This window comes from Glycine max, chromosome 11 (genome assembly GCF_000004515.6).
Source record: "Glycine max cultivar Williams 82 chromosome 11, Glycine_max_v4.0, whole genome shotgun sequence".
NCBI lineage: Eukaryota > Viridiplantae > Streptophyta > Magnoliopsida > Fabales > Fabaceae > Glycine > Glycine max.
This window is the reverse complement of record NC_038247.2, coordinates 39,035,611-39,060,620: the sequence shown is the minus strand read 5'-3', so window position 1 is coordinate 39,060,620 and position 25,010 is coordinate 39,035,611. Positions and strand designations below refer to the sequence as shown.

The window sequence follows — 25,010 nt, the reverse complement described above, 5'->3', positions numbered from 1 at the left end:
AATTTGTGTCCAATGTGATGCAAGTTGAATTCAAACACAGCTATAATCATTCAAATTTGTGAGATTAGGTTTGTGATTTTAGTACATGTCGATCAAGAAATGCATCATGTAATCCTGGCACAGAAACAGGGATACATGATGCAAAATTGCAATTAAAACAATGAATCAAGAATTTAATCTGGTTGCAGTTGACATCAAGTATGAGCTCGTCCGTTTGGGCAACTTAAGATTAGGAACATAAGTACATAAAAAGCTCCATGCTTATTCTTTTGCAATTGCACAACAGTTTTCTTGGAAATCTTGGAAAGCAAGCTTTCTGAAGCAGTTTCAGTCAAAATCTATGTTTCTGATAAAAAATTTAAGGGGAAAACAATATAGAATGTGTTGACACCGCAGAAGATGCCCCATCTCTTGTAGGAGAAGTGAAGGTGGGTTCGCCATAAATCTTTTTTCTTAGGGCATTCCTTCCATCCTTAATGAAGGACAAGCCGTGATTTCCCGAATTTATGCTGTTGGATCCCAGCTGTTGTATTCCCATAGAAAGTCTTCTGTTCAGGACCGCAGAACTGTCTAGAGCTCCATTCATGCTTCTACTTGGAAGACGCCGGCTGCTGGTGCCGGGTCTTGACACATAAGTATTATCTCGCTCAACTACTTGGCTTTGAATCCTCTTTTTCTCCCACGGCTGAAAACCAAACATAAGAAAGGAGTTAAGAATAAGGTTTTTAGAGTATAGCAATTCAAATAACAAGAATCTTTTCACAAACAACGGAATGTGAACAAGAATTTAATGTTTGCTTCAAACTGATGTATGAAGCTGTCTGTCAATGTACTACGAAATACTCACCTGCTGTCTTTTTGTATCCTCCTCCCTTTCTCGTCTTAGGATGTTATATTCTTCCAATATGGCCATTAGAGGTACCTACGTAGATATCATTTTTGCTTGCTGTTAATAACTTAACGAACCACAGTACCATACTATTAAAGATGAATTAAGAAATGGGTCATGACTCGTGAGAAACGAAATTGTGACACTGTAAAAATTCTGAAACCATTTAAACAATGATAGAAGTCTAGAAGTGTATAACACGATTTGCCTCTAGAATTCTTAATGTTTTTATTATCTTATGAGGTGCCAAGGTGTGGGTGTGTAACTGTGTTACTGTATTTCTTGAAAAATTATCTATGGATGGTTTATGGCATTACTTGATTAACTGAGTTTGCAATGTGGCATGTTTTATAATAGAGGAAACTAGAGTTTCATTATTGCTTCTATGCATACTACACCAAAATGTTTATTGCGTAGTAGTTGAGCGATTTAACTTTGGCTACATCACTTTTTGAAATCTCACTTATTCCCTTTTAAGAATTATTTGGGCTCTCTCTAATATCTTGCACACTTTATAAGCATGTACTTTCTACTATATCAGTTATACTGGATTCCAAGTTTTGTAGAGTGTAAGATGAATTACCTGATCATACAAGAAAACTTTATTTCTTTCTTCTTCCCAACTCCTAGTCATTTTTATTAGCAAATCTACCAGAGCTGGAAATAGCAACCATTGTTTGTGAGCACGTGTGTGTTTGCTGCCAATTGGTCCAAATTATCTGTTTTCATCATATATGTATGTGTGTGTACCTGGCATTCTGCTGACCATTATACGGGCACGTTCAGCACGTCTCAAGTTTTTGTGAGCTCCTCTACTGACTGAGTATCGATTCTCATCCTGATATAACACACTTGAATTGTGAAACATACAATACAATAGAAACAATCTCCCTTTAAACCTATTTATGAAGATTAATTCAAATGAAAATTCTAACCCTGCTATATTCTTCTAGCCAGCGCTCCTCATCACATGCTAACATCCACTTCTCCACTTTCTCCATGATAGCCTTCCTGCTAGAAGCCTCTTCTTTTGCTCTAGATATCTGTTCATCCATGCTCAGGAGGAGATCAGAATGATCAATCTCCCCTGTTGTAGATGTAAGTCAATTTCTAGGCTGCTTTTTTAAATTAAATAAACATATACATTTTTTGAAATTGAATATGCACACATTAGTTAGATTCACCTGAGTTTATGAGGTTAATTATATTATTCATCTCTTCCCTTGAAGGAATCTCCACATGTGATTTCTTGCATATCAACTCCAGTTCCTCCTGTTTCTTCTGGAATAGCTCCTTCATCTTGCTTGCTTTTAGTTGATCCAGTCTCTTTACTTCAGCTTCAGTCTTGTAAAAAGTTTTAGATTTTTTAAATATTTGAGTTTCTGATAATTTGTGGATCATTAAGTTAAATATCTACCTGCTGGACTATTTCCAGAGTAAGACTTCCCGGATCTGTTACTTCTGCAGATGAGAGCGACAACAAATTGATTACATGGGAAAAAGATTGTCGCTCACTGTATGGTGTGTCCATAAGATTCCATAGATTAGACAGTGCTTTGCCTAAATGGTGAAGCTGCAAAATATATCAAGAATATGGCACATTTGTAAAATGGAAAGCATACAAGTGAAGGGAAAAATACTCAATACTTGAAGTTGAAGCTTCCTGATGCATTTATTTTTCAATAGCCTCCCAACAGGTTAGTACTCCCATAATATATCAGAAGTTTTATAATGAAATTTTTAAAATTTTGTACCAAAAAAACAATATTACCTTTTCCAGCCGATTTTGCTTTTCTTCAAAAAGGGACTCCACCGTGATATTGAGTTTATCTAAGATTGTGTCGCTTATATTTTTTGTTATTCCACACAAATCATTTAAGCTTGGATGAACTTCCATGATGATTGCCGAAGAATCCTTTCCCAAGATCGTGGACAAGCTGTGTATTATGTCTATGTATTTCTCCACTTGCTGGAGTCTTTCATTCTACAAATGAAATCACAAGAAATAATATGAAAATGTTACGAGTTTGAAGAATACTAACCCCTAAATGATGGGGTAAAAAACATAAACGGCTTCTAGGTACCTTCTCATTGTGAAGTCTCTGCAACTCATTCTGATACTCCTCAAGCCTTTTTAGTGAAAGATCATTCTCATTTACAACAATGGATGAGGGTTCATTGTCTGAGTTACCTGCAATTTCAGCAGAAATTTTTTGAATTTGACCTTGCACAGTTCGGAATTGGTTTAACCTCTCTTCTTTCCTCAGACGCATTTCCCGAAGTGCTGGAGTGATTGAATCTAGCTGCTCTTTTAGTGAACCTGCCCTTTTCTCTGGCTGTTCAGTTAATAGTGTCATCAGTCTAGAGTCTACACTGATTCATGATGTTGTTGAAGCATAAATTTTATCATTGAAGTCACATTTAAGAAGATTCTCTTGTAAAGTTGTATTGCTTGCTAAATCTTGGCTCAGCAAACTGATCTGTTTTCTAATATTTTTTTTACAATTATCTCATAGTTGAAGATTGTGTCAAATTCGAACAATGAGATGTAATTGAAAGCATAAATGTTATACAATCAATAATTGATAATTGGCACTAATAATTAGCACATGTTTAGATTTGATATATGAAATAGGATTTTATTTGCTTATCATTGTTCTTAATTCTGATCGATTAACTACTGACTGGAGATGACTAAAAGGAATAAGTACCCGGACTGGTAGAGATCGTTCACCAAGGGACAAAAGAAGGTGGGTAAATTCAGCCTCAGCCTCGGCCAATTCCTGATGCAGATGAGCTCTAGATATATTTGCTCTGTCAACTTTTCTTCTGTAAACCTCAAGGCACTCTTGCTCCAAATCTAACAGAACTTTCTCCCTTTCAAACTTATCTTCTCCAACTTCATCCCATATTATCTAAATTCATTAAGGAATGAAGATAAGAAAAAATGAAATGTTATCAAAAGACATACATAAAGTATGAAATAAATAAGCCTCTTGCCTGCAGTTCCTGCAACAGGAATCCACATGAAGTCTCTAGCAATGTTGAACTTCTCATTCCAATGGGTGTCTGGAATGAACCCATTTGATTTGAACGTACCCTTCAGTATAGATCGAACTTAGAGACTACTGAGGCGAGAACTTCCTGGGTGAAAAACTGAATGAAGAAGCAAAATTCATGAATGATGAGAAAGAAGATTTGGTCAGTGGGGATAGTATTTGCATTTGGTATTAGTTTTTGCTTAAAAGACAAGGATGGCAGAGGTGGGTAATGTAAGCGTTGGGTTCAAGAATGAGCTAGTCATTTGATCCTTCAGACTTTACCTTTTTTCTCCCCCCTCTTTTATTTTTTAAATTGTATTACATATGTCTCTGTCTTTAGAACCTAAAATTGATAGACTTCCTTATTTAGTGATGTCAGATGTGATATGTGTTTTGCACCAGGCTTCGTCAAGTATAGCACTTTTTTATTTTATAAACTTGATTCCTACGTTATCTTTCATAAATATATGATGCTGATCTTGATTGGGATAGATAAGTATGAAATAATTATTTTTTGCTTTTTGTAATGGATGTTGAAGTTGATTATTTTCCTTGTAAGTTCCCAGAAGTGAGATCGAATTTAGTACGCCATCATTATCACGTGTATTGCGAGCTTTTTTTTAAAGAAAAAAAAACGGTTCATTATTTAGGTGCAAAGACAAGAGCAGCAAAATTAATTTTGGAGTTCTTATAAGAACTTCGAATAAAACGTTCTACCTTAATATTCCTGCAACGAAGTAAAGCTGAGCTGTGTCTTGTCAAGGACGAAAGGCGGCATAAAGATGAAAACATTAAATGAGAATATTGTATTCATGAATTTTACAATACACCCCTTCGAATTATCATCCTTGGAGTTGTATTTAATCGAATTAAAGGAGAAAAATGTTGAGGAAGCGAGAGGAAAATTGTCAATTTGTGACAAACTAACGATACACTAATATATTTTTTAAAAACATACACTTTATTGTTAGGTGAAATTTATTCAAAATTATAAATTTTTGTGACTTATTATTATTATTAGTGAGTCTTTTTTTATGATTTTTTATTTTTTAATAAATTTTAATTAATAATTAAAAATGTATAAAAATAGTATATTAAAGAATATACTACTGACACATTTCTTCCCAGTCAATAAGTCCGACATACTAAGAACTCCAAAATTATTGAGTAATTGATGTTATACAACACAAGATAAATTGTAAAACATAGAAGCACCGAACTTCAGTCACGTTTTTTTTATTGGAAATATTATTATGCTAAACTGCGCAGACTAATGAATTTTTTTTTCCTTCTCAATCATTCTAAAGTGACAACATTTCACGAAGAATACCGGAGATCAATTCTGTCTTTACCCAAAAATAAGGTTTAAGGAAGACAAGAGTTTCCTTTAACACATTGATGAGCTAATAAAGAAACAAATTAGTACAAATCATGATGTCATTTAAGCAATCCAATAGGAGAAGAAAGAAGCAATTATAGTTCTAGATAAATTCTTGCATGCGACGGCTGTGCGTATACATGTGTTATACACATCACACATGGACCTGTCTTTAGTATAAATCTGGACAATTCTTTGCATGTACTCTGCATTGCAAAAAAATTGTCGTAGAGCTTTTTTGGGAATTTTATTATTATTATTATAAACAAATACGATTTACTAAATATTCCAATTGCCGAGTTTTTTCGGGTATTAGGCAATACAAGAATTTAAGATATGCCTTATCATTGGAATGGTGTCTAAAGAGTTTTTATTACTAAGGATATTTCCTTTGTAAGTGATGTTTAATTCGTACTATTAATTAAGAGATCTAATTTAATTACTTGAGTAAAACATTTGAGTATTGTAAATTTTTCTGTGTTCAATTTTTACTGATAAAAAACAAAATTCCTACTACTAAAAACAAAATCCCTACTACTAAAGAAGGTAAAAGAAAATGAACCCTACTCAGGACTTTGTATACAAATGTCTCAGTTAAACAAATTAGGCTCAAGGGAAACAAATTGTACGTATACCGGGGACCACCTGATATATTTTTATAAGGACAAGCCAATTTCATATGGTCCTTGGTTTAACATTAAAAACAAGTAAAAAGGAAATGGTTTAGCATCACAACACACGGTATCCAAAAACCATCAATTTCTATAACTTTGGTTTTTAATTTTAATTTAAATGATGGTTATAAATTGCCGGATTGGTGGAATGGGTACGTTTATAAAATATTTACATTTCATAACATTATCAAAAGTACACTGCTAAGTTGTTGGTAAATTATAACAACTGAAATCTCCCATTAACTGGTGGTGATAGCTAGCTAAGCTGAATTTTACGCGACACTTTGGTTCCACTTCCTCAAGCATGGGAACACAGCAATCATTAACGCCTCATTCCCTTCCTTATTGGCTTATTGCTGAATGCTAAGGTGGCAAATAGTAACAAGCCAGTTTGCGGAGCACATGCATTGTTGCCAATTCAAATAGCATGCTTCATTTTAGCTTGTTTGCAGGGCAAAATCAACAGCAGCATATTCTAGTAAATTAATTACCTTGATCTCCTTTATCAAATAAAATTTTGAACACGGGTTGAATGTGAATGTGAATGTTGGTTTGCTTAGCTTAGTTCAAAAAATTAATACTATTAGGGCTTATAGTCCGGGTCCACAAAATTATGAGATAATGTGTGTGTGGCTCAGTCCATTAGTAAACTAACCTTGATACGAGAAGATACTATATGTGTGCAGAATTAAAAGAAAAACTCACAGAAAATACCTTTTATAATTAGGGTCAAAGCAAATATCACTCAGGAACTTGGGAGACACAAATTATTGGAAAGAGATGCTATAGCTAATAGCTTGTTGACGAGAAACTGTGCTAAAGACCCGTCAATAAACAGGGTGGAATTCAGTGGAAAGCCGTTGTCTTTGAAGATATGGAATATGGATAAACAACAATTCCAAAATACCCCTGATCAAATATACATAGTAGGTGTCATCAAATTTAAAAATAAGAGTTGGGTTTTTTTTATGGAAAAGAATTTGGTTTTAAAAAAGATAAAAAATTAACTTTTTTTTTTTACAGAATGAACTATTATTTTGTAAAAATAAGTATATCGCACAGATTTCGGCAATTGATCTCTCGTAATTGGAACGTTCAAACGGCTTGAACAAGCCTACCTTCTATCCATCATCCATTTATAACAAAATTAAATCAACAATTTTACAGTATACTCTTATACAATTATCCAAACATAAATTGTCTCATATAGATCATTTAGTTTTATAATAATTACTTTAAAATCCATTTCTTAGATGATTTTTAATTAGTTATCAATTTAAAAATCTCTAAACAGACAATAAATGAAAGTTAAGTTCTATGATTATCTGGGATACTTTTGTATGTCCACGTAAATGGTATAGATTAGCATGTTTTTCTTCACGTGAAATTATAAATGATTTGGAGGAGCTCGTGAAAGAGTTAGCCGCAATGTACAAAACTCTGAAATTGCAGCTTTACCAGACTATGAACTCGTAATAATTGATTCAAATAATAGATGTGAATCCAATCACTAATTAGTCAAAACTTCCAAATGAGAATCTCGTGGAAGCAATGTAAAGATACAAATCCACCCGGCAATGTGGAAATTTCTTTAGCACTAGTCATTAGTCAAGGAGTCGAGTTCATTTTAAGTTAGAGCTATCATATCATGTAAGGAATGAAGAGGATGATAAATTAAAAAGATATGCTAGACCTAGTTAATGGTCATAGATTAAACCTACGGATTCAATAAGCAAGTGAGCGAGGATGTACACATTACACAAACTATGCTTCGGTGGAAGTGAGGGTTTTGGCCACTTGTCAACAAAGAAGACTGTAAGAAGGCATGTCTTCAATCCGTAGAACATCATCCATCAACAACTCTTTCTCTAGCTGAACTCGCGTGGATTTCAAGACATCCTGTAACAGAACATTTATTCAATCCTTTGAAAGAAACACTTTAATAAAGCACAAAAATAATTATATAAGCACCAATTGTCTGGCACAAGTGTCATACTAAAATACTAATAGGATATACAAGATGGGTTGAATGAGTAAGGGAGAAGGAAAAAAGAAAAAAAGTCAGGGATTCGATCTCCTTTCTTGACAAAACTAACATTCTAACAATTAACATTTGTTAATAAAAAAAAGTATCATACTAAAATGTGACATTTTATTCATGAACTATACCCAACAAGTACGCAACGGATGCTTACATTAAATTCCATGTAAGTAGCATTTCTCTCCAGCCACAGTTTGTCCATAACCACGAATGCCACGCAGTAAAGCAAGTCAAATGCCCATTCATTTTCTGTAAAAATGTATCAGAAAGAGGAATAGTAATTAAGAAATCACCACCTTTGAATGAACTCTCGGGTAAATGTCATAAAAGATAACATCCCAAAAATATTTGTGTATAAATTGTGAAGAAAACAGATACTGATTCTAACCTGAAAGCATCTGTAGAAAAACTGCTCTTACAAAAGTCCTGGGTTTGGCTGCAAGTGAAGAAACAGCCCGACGATAGAAATATTGTTGTAATTAATGACAAATTCTATCCCCTTTTAAGATTAGAATGTTATGTGATTTGAGTTTTCCTTAGAGACTTAGGCCACAAGATTTTATGTCTAATTAAATATGAGAATGTGTTACTAAAATAAGTCAACAACTATGTTTTGGTGCAAAAGAAATTTCATGACGTACTGGCATCAAGGTCCAGCATTTGCATAATCATAAATGTGATGTTAACGCCAGCAACAGCAAAGGGATACTCCCAAACAGCTCCTTTTCCTCCTTGTTTCTTCAGTAGCCGCTGAAAAGAAGTCTGCAACAAGTAGATGAACATCAAAACAAAAGCAAATAAATTATTTGTAAGCAGAAGTTGGGGCAAAAACACTTATTTCTTACATCTATAAAATGTCACATTATTTTTAGAAAAATCAATGACTTTTTTTATCGACAAATGTTAGCGGGTAATATTGTTTTGTTAGTGGAGGGATTCGAACCTACGACCTCTCCTCCCTTCCCTTTACCCTTCACCACTAGACCTTCTTAGTTTTTACTTGAAGTCAAGAAGCAGATCCAAATATTTTTATTTTGGGAGTCAAAGATAGAAATGGTGCCACCGAAAGATAGTAGCTAGTTCAGAATCTTACTGAGAATGTCTTCGCAAAGAATAGTAGGTTTTCCAATGAAATGAAACCAGCTCCTCTGTTCAAAAAAATTTGGTCCAGAAGAAATGAAAAATGACATGTCAAGAAGGAAAAACAGCACAAAAACTAAGAAAGGGGTTGACAAGGCAAATTAACCTGAAATCAGTAGATGGATCTCTACCCTGCCATCCCATTTCTTTCCATTGATCAGAAATCAAGCTTTGGAGCTCCTGATCAGGAAACGAAGCAGACCACAGAGCTCTCAACGCTTCCTGTTCTTGAAAGAATTTCTAAATGAGTAGCTTGCAAAAGAAGGCTAATAAACAGATGTGAATAAATAAAATTCTGCTAAATTTGGCTTTGCCATCCAATTTTATATGTCAATTTGATGGTGTAAAAAATTTAACTGAGAATAGGATTGCTGCAAATCCCTCAGCAAATGTTGCTTACTACAATCACAATGCAAAGGAAAATAATAAACTAAGATATATGTTGAAACCAAAAGTTACAGAATTTGTACCTGGTGTTCAAGCTTGGAAGCATCAAAGTAAACTTTCATCCGGCGCTTTAGTCTTCTCAGTCTTTCCTCCTACAAAATTTTTACAAAGTTGCTGCTCAATGAATTCATTTACTTTTCCTTTTTTTCATGTTTTCCTCACTGCTCTATGTCCTCATCAAATTCATGGCAAGAAAAAAATTGAGGAAAAAAAACTATTAAACCATTTATGATGCAGAGCACCAGACAGTTTGGAAACAAATTATGAATGCATTTTCAATTATTGTTTCTGCAATTATTCCCAGAAAACAAAACAACATTTCCAACATGAAACTCTAGTTATAGTCACATTTTTCAATTACCTTCGAAAACTATCAATAGTTAGTTTTCAAAAGCTTTTCAGTTATTCTCAAAAACTATCTTGAAATATATTTTCACAGGTCATTGAAAAAGTTCTGCATTTGTAAATAGCAGGTTTTGAAAAGAGTGAGAAAAAGGACAATATACAAATGGCTCAACTTCTTGAACTGACAGAGAGACACAAATTGGTAAAAAAAACCCAACTTTTATAACTTTAATTGTAACTTTTGAAGAGGGTTTCTATTTTAAATGAACAGTTACATAAGCACAATGAAAACACTAGAAAGCAAGAAGCTGGCATTCAAGCTTGTCCAGAGTATGACAAAGCAGCAAAACAGGTTCAAGTAAATCCAATAGTACCCCCGGCTAGATAAACCAAAACAGAACATGTCCAGATATTAATGAGATTAAAAGTAATACAACAATTTATTTAAGTAGAAAACTACAACTAGTGAATCAAGTAAAACAGCAATGTGTGGTGTCAAACTAATGCAGATTCGTTGACAGTTTGTAAATGACTAACTAACCTGTAAAGGGGTCAAACTAATGCAGATTCGTTGACAGTTTCCCTTACGCTTGAAGCAAACACAGGTGAGTCCTTTACCAATCCATGCTGATGCGGGGGAGCCACACGTTGTTGCATGATCTGTATACAACCAATCAGGAGACTTCCCCATTCAACCCTTTTTTCTTCTTTTATTTCAACCTTTTCTCAACACAAAGCCAGTAAGTAGTAGTAGTAGTAGTAGTAGTCGTCACTTGGTTGAAGAAAGCAACTAGAAAAAGAAGTTAATGTTATCTTATCTTTTATTCTTTTACAAGTTGATTGAGGTAGTAGTGGCAGCACATGACCAAATCAAATGCACTAATCAATAAGGCAGAAATGTTGTGTTTTGGGTGGAACCGAACCGTATCACTTTGTAGGGGACATAATCAAAGAGTTTGCGTATGGTGAAGGAGGAGAAGAGGAAGAAGAGTGGTAATTTGAACAGTGTCTATTGTCGTCTTTTGCCCCGACAAACATAAAAGCAAAATGACTTAGACAAACCGTGAGCTGTGATGTTGAGCCGATAGGGCCCCATGCGACAACATGGGCAGACGAGGATTCATTACATTACATATTATTATTATTAGAATCTGATTAACCAGTTTTTTAAGACATTCATTAAATAATTAAAAAATATTTATTAAGTAAATCATAACAGAAGAGAAAAAAAACAATAAACAACATAATTTTATATTTTAATAAAAATATTTTTTTAGTTTCTTAATTAATTTGTTATTATTATTATTATTATTATTATTATTATTATTATTATTATCCTCTCCATGTGACTAATAAAATAACTGATCTTTTTTTTTTTTGCTTGCTTGTCTTCGGCCTTTGGTGTTTTTGTTAGTTTATTTCTTCCTGGTTTTGGTAACTTCCCTTCCCCACTACCATTCCCATGATCTTGTTTGTTACATCAGACTTCACTCACTGGAACAACTAACAACTCCATTACACAATCCTAATTCCTATGTAGTTTGGTTTGGTTTGACTAATTTCACACATGCTCTCTCGTCCTAGGTGGACCCTCACCTCTCGCACTGGTTCTTGACTTGACGAAACAAACAAACCGTCCGCTTCAAAAACACCGAATTCGGCACTGAAATTGATTTTCTTTTTCGGTTTGGTAACATTGGATTCTTCAAATTTAGGAAACATTATAGAATTATTATTCTTTTATCTCAAAACCCGATGTTATCTTCAATACATGGCTCGTAAATTATATCGATAATAAGGGGCGGGGAACTGTAAGAAATAGCTTAAACAGATCGCAGCGTTTGTAATTTCAGTAGAGAAAAATAAAACTATAAACCTATTCAAAAAATAAAATTGTCCATAAAATTTAGATACAATTCCTTATTTTTTTGTGTTGTTTCATAATCACTATTTGGGTTTCACTCCATTCGTGTGCTTACACGGGGTGTAATGGTAGTGAGGTACACAAGGTCGGGGTGTGTTGATATTGAATGAACAGACATGAATACTCCAGTAATGACAATTACACAAGAATATGATAACAGTTATGAAAATGTATGTAAGTTTTGTTCTAAAGTTATACAACTAATGCAACGAAACGGAGCACGAAAAGAGAAGAATGAAATTATGTGAAAATTCAAAATAAATGAACCTGAGGCGTGAGAAGTTGAGGAAGCGCAAATGGGAACGAAGGTGGCATTGTTCCTAACGAGGCCCATAATAGCGCTGAATCGCAATCTAATCTAATCCTTTTGGTTTGGTTTCTGGGATCTGCTAAATACAATTGGATGGTGGATGGTGAATGTGGTACTCTCTCTAGTACCTATTCTAAGAAGTAACAACAAAAGTGTTTTTGTATTTAGATTACTCTGTCGTTTCCAAACTCCACGTTGTTTGTCTCTTCTGCCTCTCCTTTTACCAAGTTAGACATTAGTAGTTGTTTGTCTCTTCTGTCCAACTCACTGGGTTGAACTTTGAAACCTAAATAAATTATTTGACTGAAATTGTGGCATTAATTAACCTCAATTGGACATAACACTTGGTAAATATTTGAATTAAATTAAAGTCATAAAGATATGGGATTCACAAAAAAAAATTTAAAAAATCTCATTTTTCCATCTATTTGAAGCCTAAACACAACCAAACCAAGAGTAAAATAACGATTTTTGAATTTTAAGGACTAATGTTGTGACTAAATTAAAGGTCTTGATAAGATCATGTAAAGTGAGCATTCATCACTTAATATAACGTATTTCATACGAATGGTTAATCAAAACTTAAAATTTTAGACTGCTTGATTAAAAAATATAAGTCAATATCATTCATGTCAATAGTTATTAGTATGTGAATATTATTCTCATGAAACATGTTTGGTTGTCATTAGGAATTTTAGAAAGAAAAGAATTTAAAAAATTTAAATTAAAAAATAAAATAAAAAATGTGAAGAAATAAGTAGGGATGCATAGTTACTGTATAAAATATTTTTTATCTTCGTGAGAATCACTATACTCACCTCTTAGCATATGAATAAGAAGCAACATAAATATCTGTATTTGATATGCTCGGAGTCAAGTATTCCTAGAAATATTTTTTATAAAACTTATAACAAACATGAGAATGTGATATTTCCAAGCATACATTCTTGCTTGATAATTTGAAACAAATGTCTCCTTATTAATTTCTATGCTTTTGTATTCAAAATTTAAACAATTAATTAGATTGCAATTTTGAGTTTTATTTTTATTATTTAGACATTATTTTTTGTTATTTTGCTCTAGAGGATATTTATGATGATATTAAGAGAAATAAATAATTCTTTACTGTCGTAAAAAAAAATTGAGATACGATAATAGAAAATTATTATTCATGTCAACATATATTGGTTTAGTTGTTAAGGATTTGAGTCATATCTCATAAGAATATGGCTTTGATTTTGCATATCTTAAAATCTTATTGATAGATGATTTTAAGTATATTTGTAAGTGTTTTTAATTTTTAAATAAAGTAAATATAAAGAACACTACACTCTAATTTGATTAATTTCCATAGACCTTTTTAAGTAAATATTCCCATAGATTTTTAACTGTTATTTTTAAATATTTTCCAATATAAAATGTTAAGTCTTTACTTAGAGCATCTCCAATAGAATTTTCTGAAGGATTTCTTACGAAAATAAATGATATCTTGGAGTTTTTTCTTTATTGAAATAAATTTACATAATGGAGAGAGTTTGTAAGATTCGCTCCTTATGTAAGGAATCATTCCTTAGCAATAAAAAATTATTTTTTTACACCAAAAAGTACCAACAACCCCAAAAAGAGGGAAAATAACGAAATCGAATAAGAAGAACATCAACACAAAAGAATCATCATCCAACAATAACAACATAAAAGAACATTCTCCAATTCAAATCACCCTTGCACTTGTTTGTTTCTCTTTGTCGTCGCACTTCGCTTTCGTGTTGTGCAATATGCACCGCATTTCTATCCCTATATGTTTGTTGTCGCACCACTCCAAGTTTCAAACTCCAAATGCAAAACATGATAAACATAGAAGAAATTTGAGATTGAGGGAGATGAGAATGAAGATTCATTGAAAAATTGAGAGGGCCAAATTTGGGGTAAAAATTGGGTCTAAGGGTTCTATATGGGGGGAAATATTATTTATGGTTTTATTGACAAAAAAAATAAAGTAAATTTTTTATGAAAAAATAAATGAAAATGTTTAAGATACACTTGTTACTATTTGAGAATAATCAAAATATTACTAATCATAAATAATACCATTTATTGAATTAATTAGTTTACTTTAATCAAAATTAAGTGAAACTTAAAAAAATATAAAAGTGAGTTTCTTAAAATTTCTTCAGATTTTTTACCATTGAAATGAAATTGTATGAGTTTTTTAAAAATGATATAACATCAAAGAGACCACATAAAATTATGTAAAAACTATAAAATGTAACTTAAAAAAGTTACTTAAATGGAGATGTAGTTGATACAGACCTGGACCTAGAATAGTATCAGCCCAAAAACTAAATCATAGTTTAGTTGGGCCGGATCTATTTGAAGCCCATAATCGATGCATCTTCTACCAAACCTCATAGAGGACGGGTACCCATTATATATAAAGCAAATCAGCGCTATTTGTGCCCTAGTTTTTCTTCCTCCTTCAGCCGTTGCTCTGCTTCAACCTTGCGGAAGAAGAAGACGCCGCAGCCATGGTAAGTAACCGGCACCAAACAATGATTCTCAGCTTTTTCCTCTGAAATTCGCTTTTTAGATCTCATAGTAACGCTGTTTCGTTTTCTCTTTTTTCTTTTCTCAGGTGAAGTACTCCAGAGAACCCGACAATCCCACCAAGTGTAAGTCCTCTTTCGCTCTCATAATTTGAATAAACCTTAATATATACGATTTCTGGGTTTTTGCACAGTGGTTATTTATGTATCGTTTTGTTTTTTAAGTGTTGATTTTAGGTTAATTTAAACTAATACGCCGATTGTGTCACGTTATTGCAGCCTGCAAGGCCAGAGGCGCTGACCTTAGAGTGCATTTCAAGGTACTTAGATTTGTTACCATTTGATGATCTCGGGTTATGATGTACTAGACCATTATATGCCATATGCCTAACCCTAATTTTTAGAATTGAATGTAATGTTATTTTTGTATGCATTTTTGCATTATGATTGTATGTCCATAATTTGGGAAACCTGATGAAAAAAGCAGGGGTTTGTTTTTGATTGTGTGGACTTGCCTCTCGTAAACTTAAGGGATATAATTTCCATTGTTATTGGGTGAACCTCTGTTCTCTTTTGATGTGACTGAATGTTCAGTAAATGATGGAACACGCTTTTCCGCATATGCTATTAATGATGGTTAACTTGGTTAACTCGATTTCGTGTTAAAAAAATATACATTGCTTTTATTCTAATCCATTTGGGGTATAGCCACCATTGTTTGTAGGTTAATATGTTTTCCACTTATGTTGATTTAAGTTTCATAAGGATGGTTATTGGTCAGTGATGAGCTTTCAAATAATTTGTTTGTCTGTCCACTTCACAGAACACTAGGGAGACTGCCTTTGCCATCAGGAAGTTGCCCCTGGTTAAAGCTAAAAGATACCTGGAGGATGTTTTGGCCCACAAACAGGCCATCCCTTTCCGACGCTTCTGTGGTGGTGTTGGGAGGACAGCCCAGGCTAAGAGCAGACACTCCAATGGTCAAGGACGCTGGCCCGTCAAATCAGCTAAGTTCATCCTAGATTTGCTGAAGAACGCTGAGAGTAATGCTGAGGTATGTGTCCTGTATATGCATTTGATTTGATTTTTCATATGATTATTTTAAGTCAACTTTCTAAGTAATAAAACTTTTGATTGCTTTAACACAGGTAAAAGGTTTGGATGTCGATGCTCTGTACATTTCCCATGTCCAGGTTAATCAAGCACAGAAGCAAAGGCGTCGTACCTACAGAGCTCATGGAAGAATCAACCGTATGTCACTGATTTTGTTGATATTGTCGACTTAATGGACTACTATTACATGCTTTTGTTGAGAGAGTCCTTTTTTTTTGCAGCTTACATGTCATCTCCATGCCACATTGAGCTGATATTGTCTGAGAAGGAAGAGCCTGTGAAGAAAGAGGTAATGATTGACCATCTCTCTGTTAACAGTATATATACTTCCTCTTTTCTTTTGCATCAAATTCTTATCTATTATTGTTCTTGTAGGCTGAGACCCAATTGGCAACAAGCAAGAAGAAGGGTGCTCTTCGAAGTGGTGCTTCATCTTAAATTGCCCTTGAAGCTAGTTATCTGATGACCTACATTCCTAGATTATGTCAGTTTTGTCGATCATTTTCCTTTATATTTGTTATGAGCTGCTTTTGAAGCTTGAACAGCACCTTTTGTTTCGTATACTATGTTTCAAGTTAATTGAGTTACTTGGGAATTTTTATTATGGCAATTGGATGATTGATTTTAGTTTCAATTACTGTGTGGGTGGATCCCTGCTGCTGGGCATTTACGGAAGTAGACTCTTGTTATTTTTGATTTTGCGTGAGAAAAATGGAAGGGCGTAGTTGAGAAGATGCGTGCTTCTGGACATTGGAGAGCAATTGGGCTACATAACGCAACCCGTAATACTATATCTTTGACGGCAATTTTCATGTTTTCAAAATGTCGAATCAACTGATGGATCATCATCGTCGTTCAATTGGCTAAGTTGATCGTTCTAAATTCTGGTAGAATACTATGGTTAATGGTTGAACTCGGGACCTGTTTGGTGTACGTTTAATTATCAAGTTAAATTCACTTGAATACTTAAATTTTTTAACTTAAGGAAGAAGTTGTTCAAAATGTAGCATCAATTATTAATTAGAATGACTCAACGTATGAATTCGTTTGGATGCATTATGTGAGCAAACATGGTGAAGTTGGGAATTGTTAACAAATGTCTCCCAACAAAAATAAACTTCATAAATTATTGAGTTAACCTTAACTAAATCATTACAATGACTCCAAACGTATGAATTCGTTTGGATATATTATGTGAGCAAACTTGGTGAAGTTGGGGATTGTTAGAAAATGTCTCCCAACAAAAATAAACTTCATAAATTATTGAGCTAACCTTAACTAATTCATTACACATTACATATAAATACAATTATGCGAAGTTGGTATATACGATAATGGAAAAGTACACGTGCTCAAATAAATATGAACACTAAGGCCGTGTTTGTTTTTGAAGATGATTTTTTTTTGTTAAGACCTACACCTCTTACATTTAATTCAATGTATTTTTAATCCTCTAAATCAAACACCCTAGTAATGTCAGCCTAATAGATTAGTGAAAGTTAAGAACTGATTGATATCTGCATAATTGTTCTATAAGTGTCAAAAACTACTACTCTAATATTTTGAACAATTTTGCAAACATTTGTTAATGAGTTAAGCTTTGTTCATTATTAATATAAATATTTTATATTTTATATTTTCTAATACTATTTTCAAAATAAAAATAAATATAAAAAAATCACAAGAAAGTAGTAATAGTTAGGATAAATAATAATAAATGTACCCATAATGAAAAATTGTTTTTCTTTATCATTTAATTAAAAGTCATATTAAATTGACAACATAAAACCGTGTGCATTAATATCTATTAAACTCTAATAGTTAACGTTACAAATGTACCTCATCAATAATTTTCAATAAATAATTTAGTAATTAAAAAGTAATATTTAAAAAAAGCTTAAATCTATTTTAAGAAAAATAGCTTTCCCAAATATATGTGCTAAAACTCCATTTGCCGTAACCATAAGATGCCTCGCTCGCGGTCGCTGGTCAAATCTTTGACCGAGTAGAGTTGGTTTTCCTTCAACTCTTATTCTGCATTCCATCATCTTCCAAAAACCAAAGGTATGATGACTAAGACTCTTCTTTCTTTCTTTCTTTTATTGTTTTATTTATCATTCACTGTTGTGCTTGACTGCCATAAGAAAACTGTTTTTGTCGCCAAAATCGATAACCACTCTTTCGTTTGGCTGCGATTTTTTCATTTCCTGAATCTCTTCTTATTCGGGTTACCCTATTGTAGGAAACCCCATTTCAAAACACTATAAGAAATGTCTTGTTTCTGCATTATTTATCTTATGTCTTTGTTTAACTATATCAATTTTTTTATTGGAATTTCGTTTAGGCTTTGCTTTTACGATTAGTGTTTTTGTGTTAGGGACACAGTTATTGCCAATTACAGTTGTATTTTTAGAGGATTTGGTGAAGTGAACCTTAGCGAAAGTCTCATCGATCTCTGAGCAACCCTTTTTCAATTTCAACTACAGAGTACAGAGATTAGAGTTTTTCTTTCCCCTTTTTCAATTTTGAACCGTAAAAGTGACATCTAGTCCTAGATTTGTTGAGACCTTTGTGGCATGCAGCTGCTGTTCAAAATGTTTTGGTTCTTTGTGGCTTTATAATAAGTATAGAACATACATTACTTCTATGCAATTCCACATTCTGATGTATTTGACTTTGGCAGTATATCTATTTTAATTTTCATAGTCCTAGTCCGGTCTCAACCTCCATCGTGATTGTGATTGATTATTAGGCTTGATGTTTGTCAAGGGCTCTGAAGAATGAACTTTACTTGATGTTTGGATGATTCTGTTTCATGTTTTGTCTGGCAGTTAATGAATAGAATATAAAATATTTCAAATAAAGACAGAAGAGATTCTTGTTTTATTACCGAGAAAGATACCCTTGGATGATTTCATTATTGTAATCTGCATAGTTTATGTAGATTGTGTTTTCTGGTATAATCATATGACTACCAGTATGTTGTGCATCTTGTAGCAGTAGCATGCTGTAGATCTAAAGTAGTTTTTTTTTTTCTTTCCATTGTTGTTATTTGGATTTATAAGGTTTCTGAGTATTTTTCCTTATGTTTTTGCTTCATTAGATGGACTGGCAAGGGCAAAAGATAACAGAGCAGCTAATGCAGCTAATAATTGTTGCATTTGCTGTGATTGCATTTGCAACAGGATATCTTATGGCTTCTTTCCAAATGATGATCCTCATATATGCTGGTGGTGTGGTTCTCACCACATTGGTGACTGTCCCTAATTGGCCCTTCTTCAACCACCATCCTCTCAAGTGGTTGGATCCAAGTGAGTTAGAGAAGCATCCAAAGCCTCAACCATCTCCGAATGTAAGCTCAAAGAAGAAGTCGGTTAAGAAGTAGGCTTCTTTGACATATCTTAGTGCTAGTATTTTCTTGAGTTAAAAAATTTCATGCTTTGGCAGAATTTTGTATATCTTACTCTTCTTCCCTCCCTTTCCCCTTCATTGGATATTACAATGTACTTTACTTCTTTGGACTGCAAAGGTTATATCTGTTCGCTTTGAGTTTTGATTTTTTTACATCCATTTTTTTTTATATCTCACTTTCTTCCACCCTTCTTGCACCCCCACATGGATTGTGAAACCAACATTACTCTTTTCTTGTATATCTCACTGTTGGTCGGGTTAGTGTGTTAGATTAATCATTCTCATGGCAGAGTAGCCAATGATTTCATACACTATTCAAAGTATGGTCGGATTGTGAAACCAACATTACTCTTTTCTTTTATAGATACACTCTTTATCTGGAAATTGTAATTTTCTTTTTGTTGCTTCGATTTTGGTGGTTAATAATTCTTGCTGAGCATCGAAATGTGATGCAAATGGCTTGTGTTCTTAACTTGTTGGGTTGTAGTTGTGGTACTTGTGCTTCTCGAGCTGCTTGTTGGTAATCTATTCATCGCGTTTCTGTCTACTGGAAGTGTTTTAGCTGTAACACTGAATATATTTCAAAGAATGTGATACTGATACTATTTTTCTCATCTCATAAGTACAAAGCACACATCAAACATGTATTACACGTGGAAGAATAGTGATTATTACTAAACTGAAGCGTATGTCTAACTATTGCAACATGACAGTTTCTCATTAGCTAATGACATTAGAGTTCCTTGTCTATAATAATTCACAAATTTAAGGCCACAAATCTGGGTATTTGTTCACGGAATGGAAGAATCGTTTACTTTAAAAAAAAAAAAACAAAAACAAAGGAAAGCTTGTTTCTCTGATGGAGCTAAACATGTGCACACTCTAAGCTACAGTTCCTGGTTGAGAGCATAAGTAAGCACTAAAGCTCCCTTAATTCATGAACCACAAACAGTTTCAAATGTAAGTTTCGGCTAATCCTTCACAAACCTGACAAATACATGAACCCACAACACTTGTTAGTTTACTGTAGTGAAACAAACCCGAGAACATTATAGCCTGAGTCTTGAGTATACAAACCATCCAAAAGTGGTGGGGCGGGCTAGTTCATTCAACCTGGATTGAGGGTGTTGCTAGGTGCACCCAGCATTATTGCTGGTGTACCCAGCACTTAAGGTAAAATGACGAAAATATCCTTGATCCGTAAGCCATTTAAGTTGATCCGTAAAAGGCTTACGAATCAACTTGATTCGTAGAAACCTTACGGATCAACTTGATCCGTAAGCCTTTTACGAAACAATACGAATGAACATGATCCGTAAGCTTTTTACGGATCAACTTGATCCATAAGACTTTTACGGATCATGTTGATCCGTATTGTTCTGTAAAAGACTTACAAATCAAGTTGATCCGTATCAATCTTATGGATCAACTTGATCCGTACGATTTACGGATCACCCTCACACACACCATCACAAATGCGAAAAAAGTATAGGGACAATTTTGATATTTTAATTAAATGCTGGGTGCACCTAGTAACACTCCTGCATTGATCCGTCCTATCTAACCCATCAACTGGATGGACCAACGGTGGGACAAAACAAAATAGTTTGTTGGCCCACCTTATATATATATATATATATATATATATATATATTTTTTTTTTTTACAAAAATGTAAATATTAACGAGTGTTTAGACTTTGGGATGTCACTTCAATAATTTTGTAGGCAATAAGTATGGATTAACCTTTCAGTCATCAGAATTCAAAAGTGTGTCCATCAGTGAAATTTGTACAAACTATACACGATTGAGACTACCTGACAGAGACTTAGGTCAAACAAAACATAAATGAACTTCAGTAATAGGAACTCAGCTGACTCAGAGATACAAGTGAAGGCGCGCAGAAATGAACTATTTACACTGAGCACACTTTGGGGATTAACGAAATAGCGCCCTTAAAATAGGATCATTCTCCTCATCAAGCAAATTGTCGTCGTCATCATCATCCAATTCATCTAAAATTGACTGGTTAATGCTTTTCCGAGATTGTCTCCTATGCTTCTTAGGTTCCAAGCGTGGTTCTGCTTGCTGAACACCCATGTCTCCCATTTTCAACCTGCAATGTGGTAACTGATTCAATAATTTCCCAAGATAAAAAAGACAATAGAATTGTGTTTCATCATAATATTGTGTAAGTAGCAGCATTATTACGGTGGTTGTCACTGTCAGAAACATCGCAACAATTTTCGGATAGTCTGACATGCACTATGTTGTAGGAAGTTCAACTTGCAGCAATACACAGATAATCTGGTAAAAGATCTTTTGCATTACTGCATATTCCAGGAAAAATACTTCTACTGATACTTTCACAAACTTTTTGTTTCCCCCACAATGTTAACAAGGGCATGCAAAGATTGACGGACAAAGAAAGCCAATAGATAAACCATATTCCATGTTGAGGACATTTTAAGCAATTTAGTACTTTCTTTCATGGGCTAAAATGTAAATACCATGGTAATTATCATAAATAAATTAGCATTGTGCTGTGAGATTCATGTTTATATCTATGTATTAACATGTAAAGAATAAGAATCAGCCATTAAATATGTAAAACCCTTGTAATAACAAAAACTGCTCGGAATATTGATTTTATTAATGAATAAAAATCCCAGAATTGAACTCTTTGATCAAAGCATCATACTTTTCAATTAACTGAGAAGCATTGGTTTTCAATCAACAAAGACGCATTGCTCATATCATACCTTACATCCCCTTCTCTTTTAGTTCCAAATGTCCTGAGCTGGAACTCCTCCCTGATTCTGATTTCATCAAGAAGTTGAAAATAGTAGGAATATCTTTCCCAATCTCCCTTCACAATGCACCCAGGTTCACCCAGATGCAAGCAATTGTTAAATGAACATTTCTCAGTCTCATTGGCACTAAGCATTTTCCTGATCTGAACAGGGGGAAAATAATATAACATAAATCAAAACAGGAAAAATCATGTTAACCCTGAATTTATTCAAATACATCATAAGAATTACTAACTTCAGGAAAAGTCTGTGCAAGAGACTGCTTTGTCACTTTCAATAAACTAGGCTGGTTAAATCCAGGAGTATCAGCAAGAAAACCCCCTTCAGACAATGGAAGTAGAGAGACATGACGAGTAGTATGCTTCCCTCTACCACTTCTGGTCGAAACCTCCCCAACTCGCTGATCCTCAAGCCACTTGCTTCCCAAAATCTGTAAAGCAACACCCATCCACAAGTAACAAATATCAAACTCTAATACACACTGTATAAGACATCAAAAAACACCCAAACACAACAACAAAACCCACAGGCTCAAACCAATTATCCCCTTCCGCAGCATCGGAAGGATTGCTTCTAAGGGCATTGATCAAACTAGACTTCCCAACTCCACTAGGCCCCACAATCACTGTCGTTTGATCCCTCAACTTGTAACCAAGAAGATCAAGTCCATGTCCAGATTCAACACTGCAAAAAACCGGCTCATACCCCCAGCTGCGCAACCTAGCCTTCCATGAACTAATGATCTACACAAGAAACAAAAGCCAAAAGCAATAAATTTCTTCACACCAGAAAATAATCCCAGCTAGATCGCAAATTTCACAACACAGCTAAACATACCACCAGACACATTACACTAATTAGATAAAGTTTTCCATAAACTCTTGCAAAAAAAAGATGGGAAGATAAAATGAAATGAGCATCTCCAAAAAGCTAAAATCAATTTGCACATCTAACTTTTATAAAAGATTTCTCACCTAAATTCTCTAAAACCTGAAGTATATAAATTAATCTGAACTAATTATAAGTGTATAAATTGAGTATATAGCTTATAAAAAAAGCTCAATTCAATTGACTTATCTATTACTTGTGGAGAAATTGATTCTATCCAAACAGAGCTCTAATTAATATAATAATAACTAAGACTGCATAAGTAAGAAACAATGAGAATGCCGAGAATGCGTGAAGCTGACTCACCTCATTATCCACAAGCTCCGTCTTGTTGAGTGCGAGCATGAGAGGGATTCCGGTGGATTCAGCTTCGACAAGAAAGCGCGTGAGGGTGAAGGGTTCAGGCTTGGGGTGTTCGAGCGAGAAAAGCACGAGAAGTTGGTCGACGTTAGCAACGGGAGGGTCGAGAATCTCGGAGGTTCGCTGGAAGACATTCTCGATCATGCCCCTGCGGTCAACCCAATCGATGGACCCCACAAGAACCTTGTCCCCGACCATCACCCTCCGCTTAATCTTCTTCAGCAGCGCCCTCACCACGCAGAGAATCTCCACCCCGCGGAAGCTTCCAGAAGGTTCGTCATTTTCGGGGACGATGACGCGCATGAAGTTGGCCTGCGACGCCGCCACCACGCCGATGGCCTGGGATTCCGTCAGAGGAGGGCTGTCTTCGAGGGAGAGGACAGGGGCAAGACAGGAATACTCTTTCAGTGTTTGTTTCGCCTTCAGGAGGTTGCGGCTCGGGGCAGCAGCTTGTTTGTTAGGGTTTTGTTGTTGTTGTTGGTGTCTGGCGGCGATCGTTGGGAGACAGCGGAAGCGGCGGAGGAGGAGAGTGGGCGCGTATGCCGCCACCGCGCGGTGGCGGAGCATCGAGAATGATGATGCGAACGACATGGAAAAATTGGATTTAAAACGACTCTGGCCTCTTCTTGCTATCAACGACGCTTTGCCGCTTAAACGGCGTTGGGTGGTGGGCTACATTATCCTCTTTTATTTTACTATTTTTTATGAATGAATAATAGTAGCAAGGGCAAAGCCCCGTCTAACAAGAAACCTCTAACTCTAATATTTATCAGCTAACAGCGATTAAGCTAAGAAATCCGGATGAAAATTAAAATGAACTTCGTCTCTATTCAAAGATAAGGAATATAACCATATTTATAACTTATTTTTTAAATGATGCTTTGATTTGTTTACAGTAAATCGTTACGTGAAAAAACAATGGTGTGGTTGTACGACAGAATAGAAAACAGAGGGGGGAAATGTAGATGATGATGTACAGTTTTTGTTTAATTGAAAATAAAATGAAAAGAAAAAAAGTTTAAAAGTAGAAGTATAGATATATAGAGAAAATTATGATGAAAACTACTCCGGAGAATAGATGAATAAACTCTATAACTACTACACTTATTTTAGTTTCCATCCAACACTTAATTTTTTGATATTGATCATATTATTATCATTATTATTATTATTATTATTTCCCAACTAACTTATTGAACTTCTTTTCTAATTTCCATCACCTCTATCTTAAATGGAAATGTTAAAAAGCGTTAATTAAAGAAAAAAATTAAAGTTTTATTAAAAAAAATAGGTTTAATAGTAAATTTTACCATTAAACTTCTATTATTTTATGAATTTTAGGGCTCAAATTTTATTTTTATAAATTTTATCATTCAACTTTCAATATTTTATAAATTTTATCATTTAAGTTTTTTATTTTTATGTATTTTACTATCACGTTGATAACAAAAGATAAAAAAAATCTATTTTTTAAATTTTTATATATTGTTATTGTAGTTATAATCTATATAAAAAAATAACTTTTTACATTAGTTATGATTATAATTAATATAAAAATTATAATTACAACAAATGTCAAAAATCAAAATTATCCTTCTTTCTTTAACGGTGATAAAATACATAAAAATTAAAAAATTTAGGTGATAAAATTTATAAAATAATAAAAAATAAATGTTAAAATTTCCAATTAAACC

The 25,010-nt window shown here is 33.9% G+C and overlaps 5 protein-coding genes and 1 non-coding gene across 7 annotated transcripts; 3 read left to right on the top strand and 3 right to left on the bottom strand.

Annotated features, from left to right (window-relative positions):
- Nucleotides 1-165: 165 nt before the first annotated feature.
- On the bottom strand, nucleotides 166-4,265 carry LOC100791080 (65-kDa microtubule-associated protein 8). Its single transcript, XM_003537489.5, has 11 exons — nucleotides 3,890-4,265; nucleotides 3,601-3,804; nucleotides 2,974-3,225; nucleotides 2,661-2,873; nucleotides 2,307-2,462; nucleotides 2,074-2,233; nucleotides 1,825-1,976; nucleotides 1,640-1,727; nucleotides 1,473-1,546; nucleotides 848-922; nucleotides 166-685 (listed from the first exon to the last, which is right to left on the bottom strand). The coding sequence occupies exons 1-11, from the start codon at nucleotides 3,971-3,973 to the stop codon at nucleotides 359-361; spliced, it is 1,785 nt and encodes a 594-aa protein (XP_003537537.1). The 5' UTR covers nucleotides 3,974-4,265; the 3' UTR covers nucleotides 166-358.
- Nucleotides 4,266-7,474: 3,209 nt separating this feature from the next.
- LOC100800244 (ELMO domain-containing protein B) lies at nucleotides 7,475-12,370 on the bottom strand. Of its 2 annotated transcripts, none has more exons than XM_006591395.4 (9): nucleotides 12,147-12,370; nucleotides 10,497-10,615; nucleotides 9,634-9,702; nucleotides 9,270-9,385; nucleotides 9,117-9,171; nucleotides 8,665-8,785; nucleotides 8,412-8,459; nucleotides 8,178-8,272; nucleotides 7,475-7,881 (listed from the first exon to the last, which is right to left on the bottom strand). In XM_006591395.4, exons 1-9 carry the CDS (start codon nucleotides 12,211-12,213, stop codon nucleotides 7,783-7,785), a joined length of 789 nt encoding a protein of 262 aa, XP_006591458.1. In that variant the 5' UTR covers nucleotides 12,214-12,370; the 3' UTR covers nucleotides 7,475-7,782. The 2 variants fall into 2 exon arrangements, with proteins under 2 accessions (XP_006591458.1, XP_003538552.1); XM_003538504.5 differs by having other exon boundaries at nucleotides 10,497-10,675; nucleotides 12,147-12,364.
- A 2,240-nt stretch (nucleotides 12,371-14,610) lies between these two features.
- On the top strand, nucleotides 14,611-16,455 carry LOC100800781 (60S ribosomal protein L17). The gene is made up of 7 exons (XM_003538505.5): nucleotides 14,611-14,717; nucleotides 14,822-14,858; nucleotides 15,012-15,052; nucleotides 15,556-15,786; nucleotides 15,881-15,983; nucleotides 16,067-16,134; nucleotides 16,221-16,455. Exons 1-7 carry the CDS (start codon nucleotides 14,715-14,717, stop codon nucleotides 16,281-16,283), a joined length of 546 nt encoding a protein of 181 aa, XP_003538553.1. The 5' UTR covers nucleotides 14,611-14,714; the 3' UTR covers nucleotides 16,284-16,455.
- Nucleotides 15,210-15,343, top strand: LOC112998425 (small nucleolar RNA snoR74). The gene has a single exon (XR_003263526.1). It is a non-coding gene; the product is annotated as a small nucleolar RNA snoR74 (small nucleolar RNA).
- A 1,317-nt stretch (nucleotides 16,456-17,772) lies between the features above and the next one.
- Nucleotides 17,773-19,394, top strand: LOC100801319 (probable signal peptidase complex subunit 1). Its single transcript, XM_003538506.5, has 2 exons — nucleotides 17,773-17,909; nucleotides 18,949-19,394. The coding sequence occupies exon 2, from the start codon at nucleotides 18,949-18,951 to the stop codon at nucleotides 19,228-19,230; it is 282 nt and encodes a 93-aa protein (XP_003538554.1). The 5' UTR covers nucleotides 17,773-17,909; the 3' UTR covers nucleotides 19,231-19,394.
- Nucleotides 19,395-20,974: 1,580 nt separating this feature from the next.
- Nucleotides 20,975-24,309, bottom strand: LOC100801862 (small ribosomal subunit biogenesis GTPase RsgA 1, mitochondrial). Its single transcript, XM_003538507.5, has 5 exons — nucleotides 23,263-24,309; nucleotides 22,596-22,811; nucleotides 22,304-22,498; nucleotides 22,018-22,211; nucleotides 20,975-21,371 (listed from the first exon to the last, which is right to left on the bottom strand). The coding sequence occupies exons 1-5, from the start codon at nucleotides 23,905-23,907 to the stop codon at nucleotides 21,194-21,196; spliced, it is 1,428 nt and encodes a 475-aa protein (XP_003538555.1). The 5' UTR covers nucleotides 23,908-24,309; the 3' UTR covers nucleotides 20,975-21,193.
- Nucleotides 24,310-25,010: the final 701 nt, after the last annotated feature.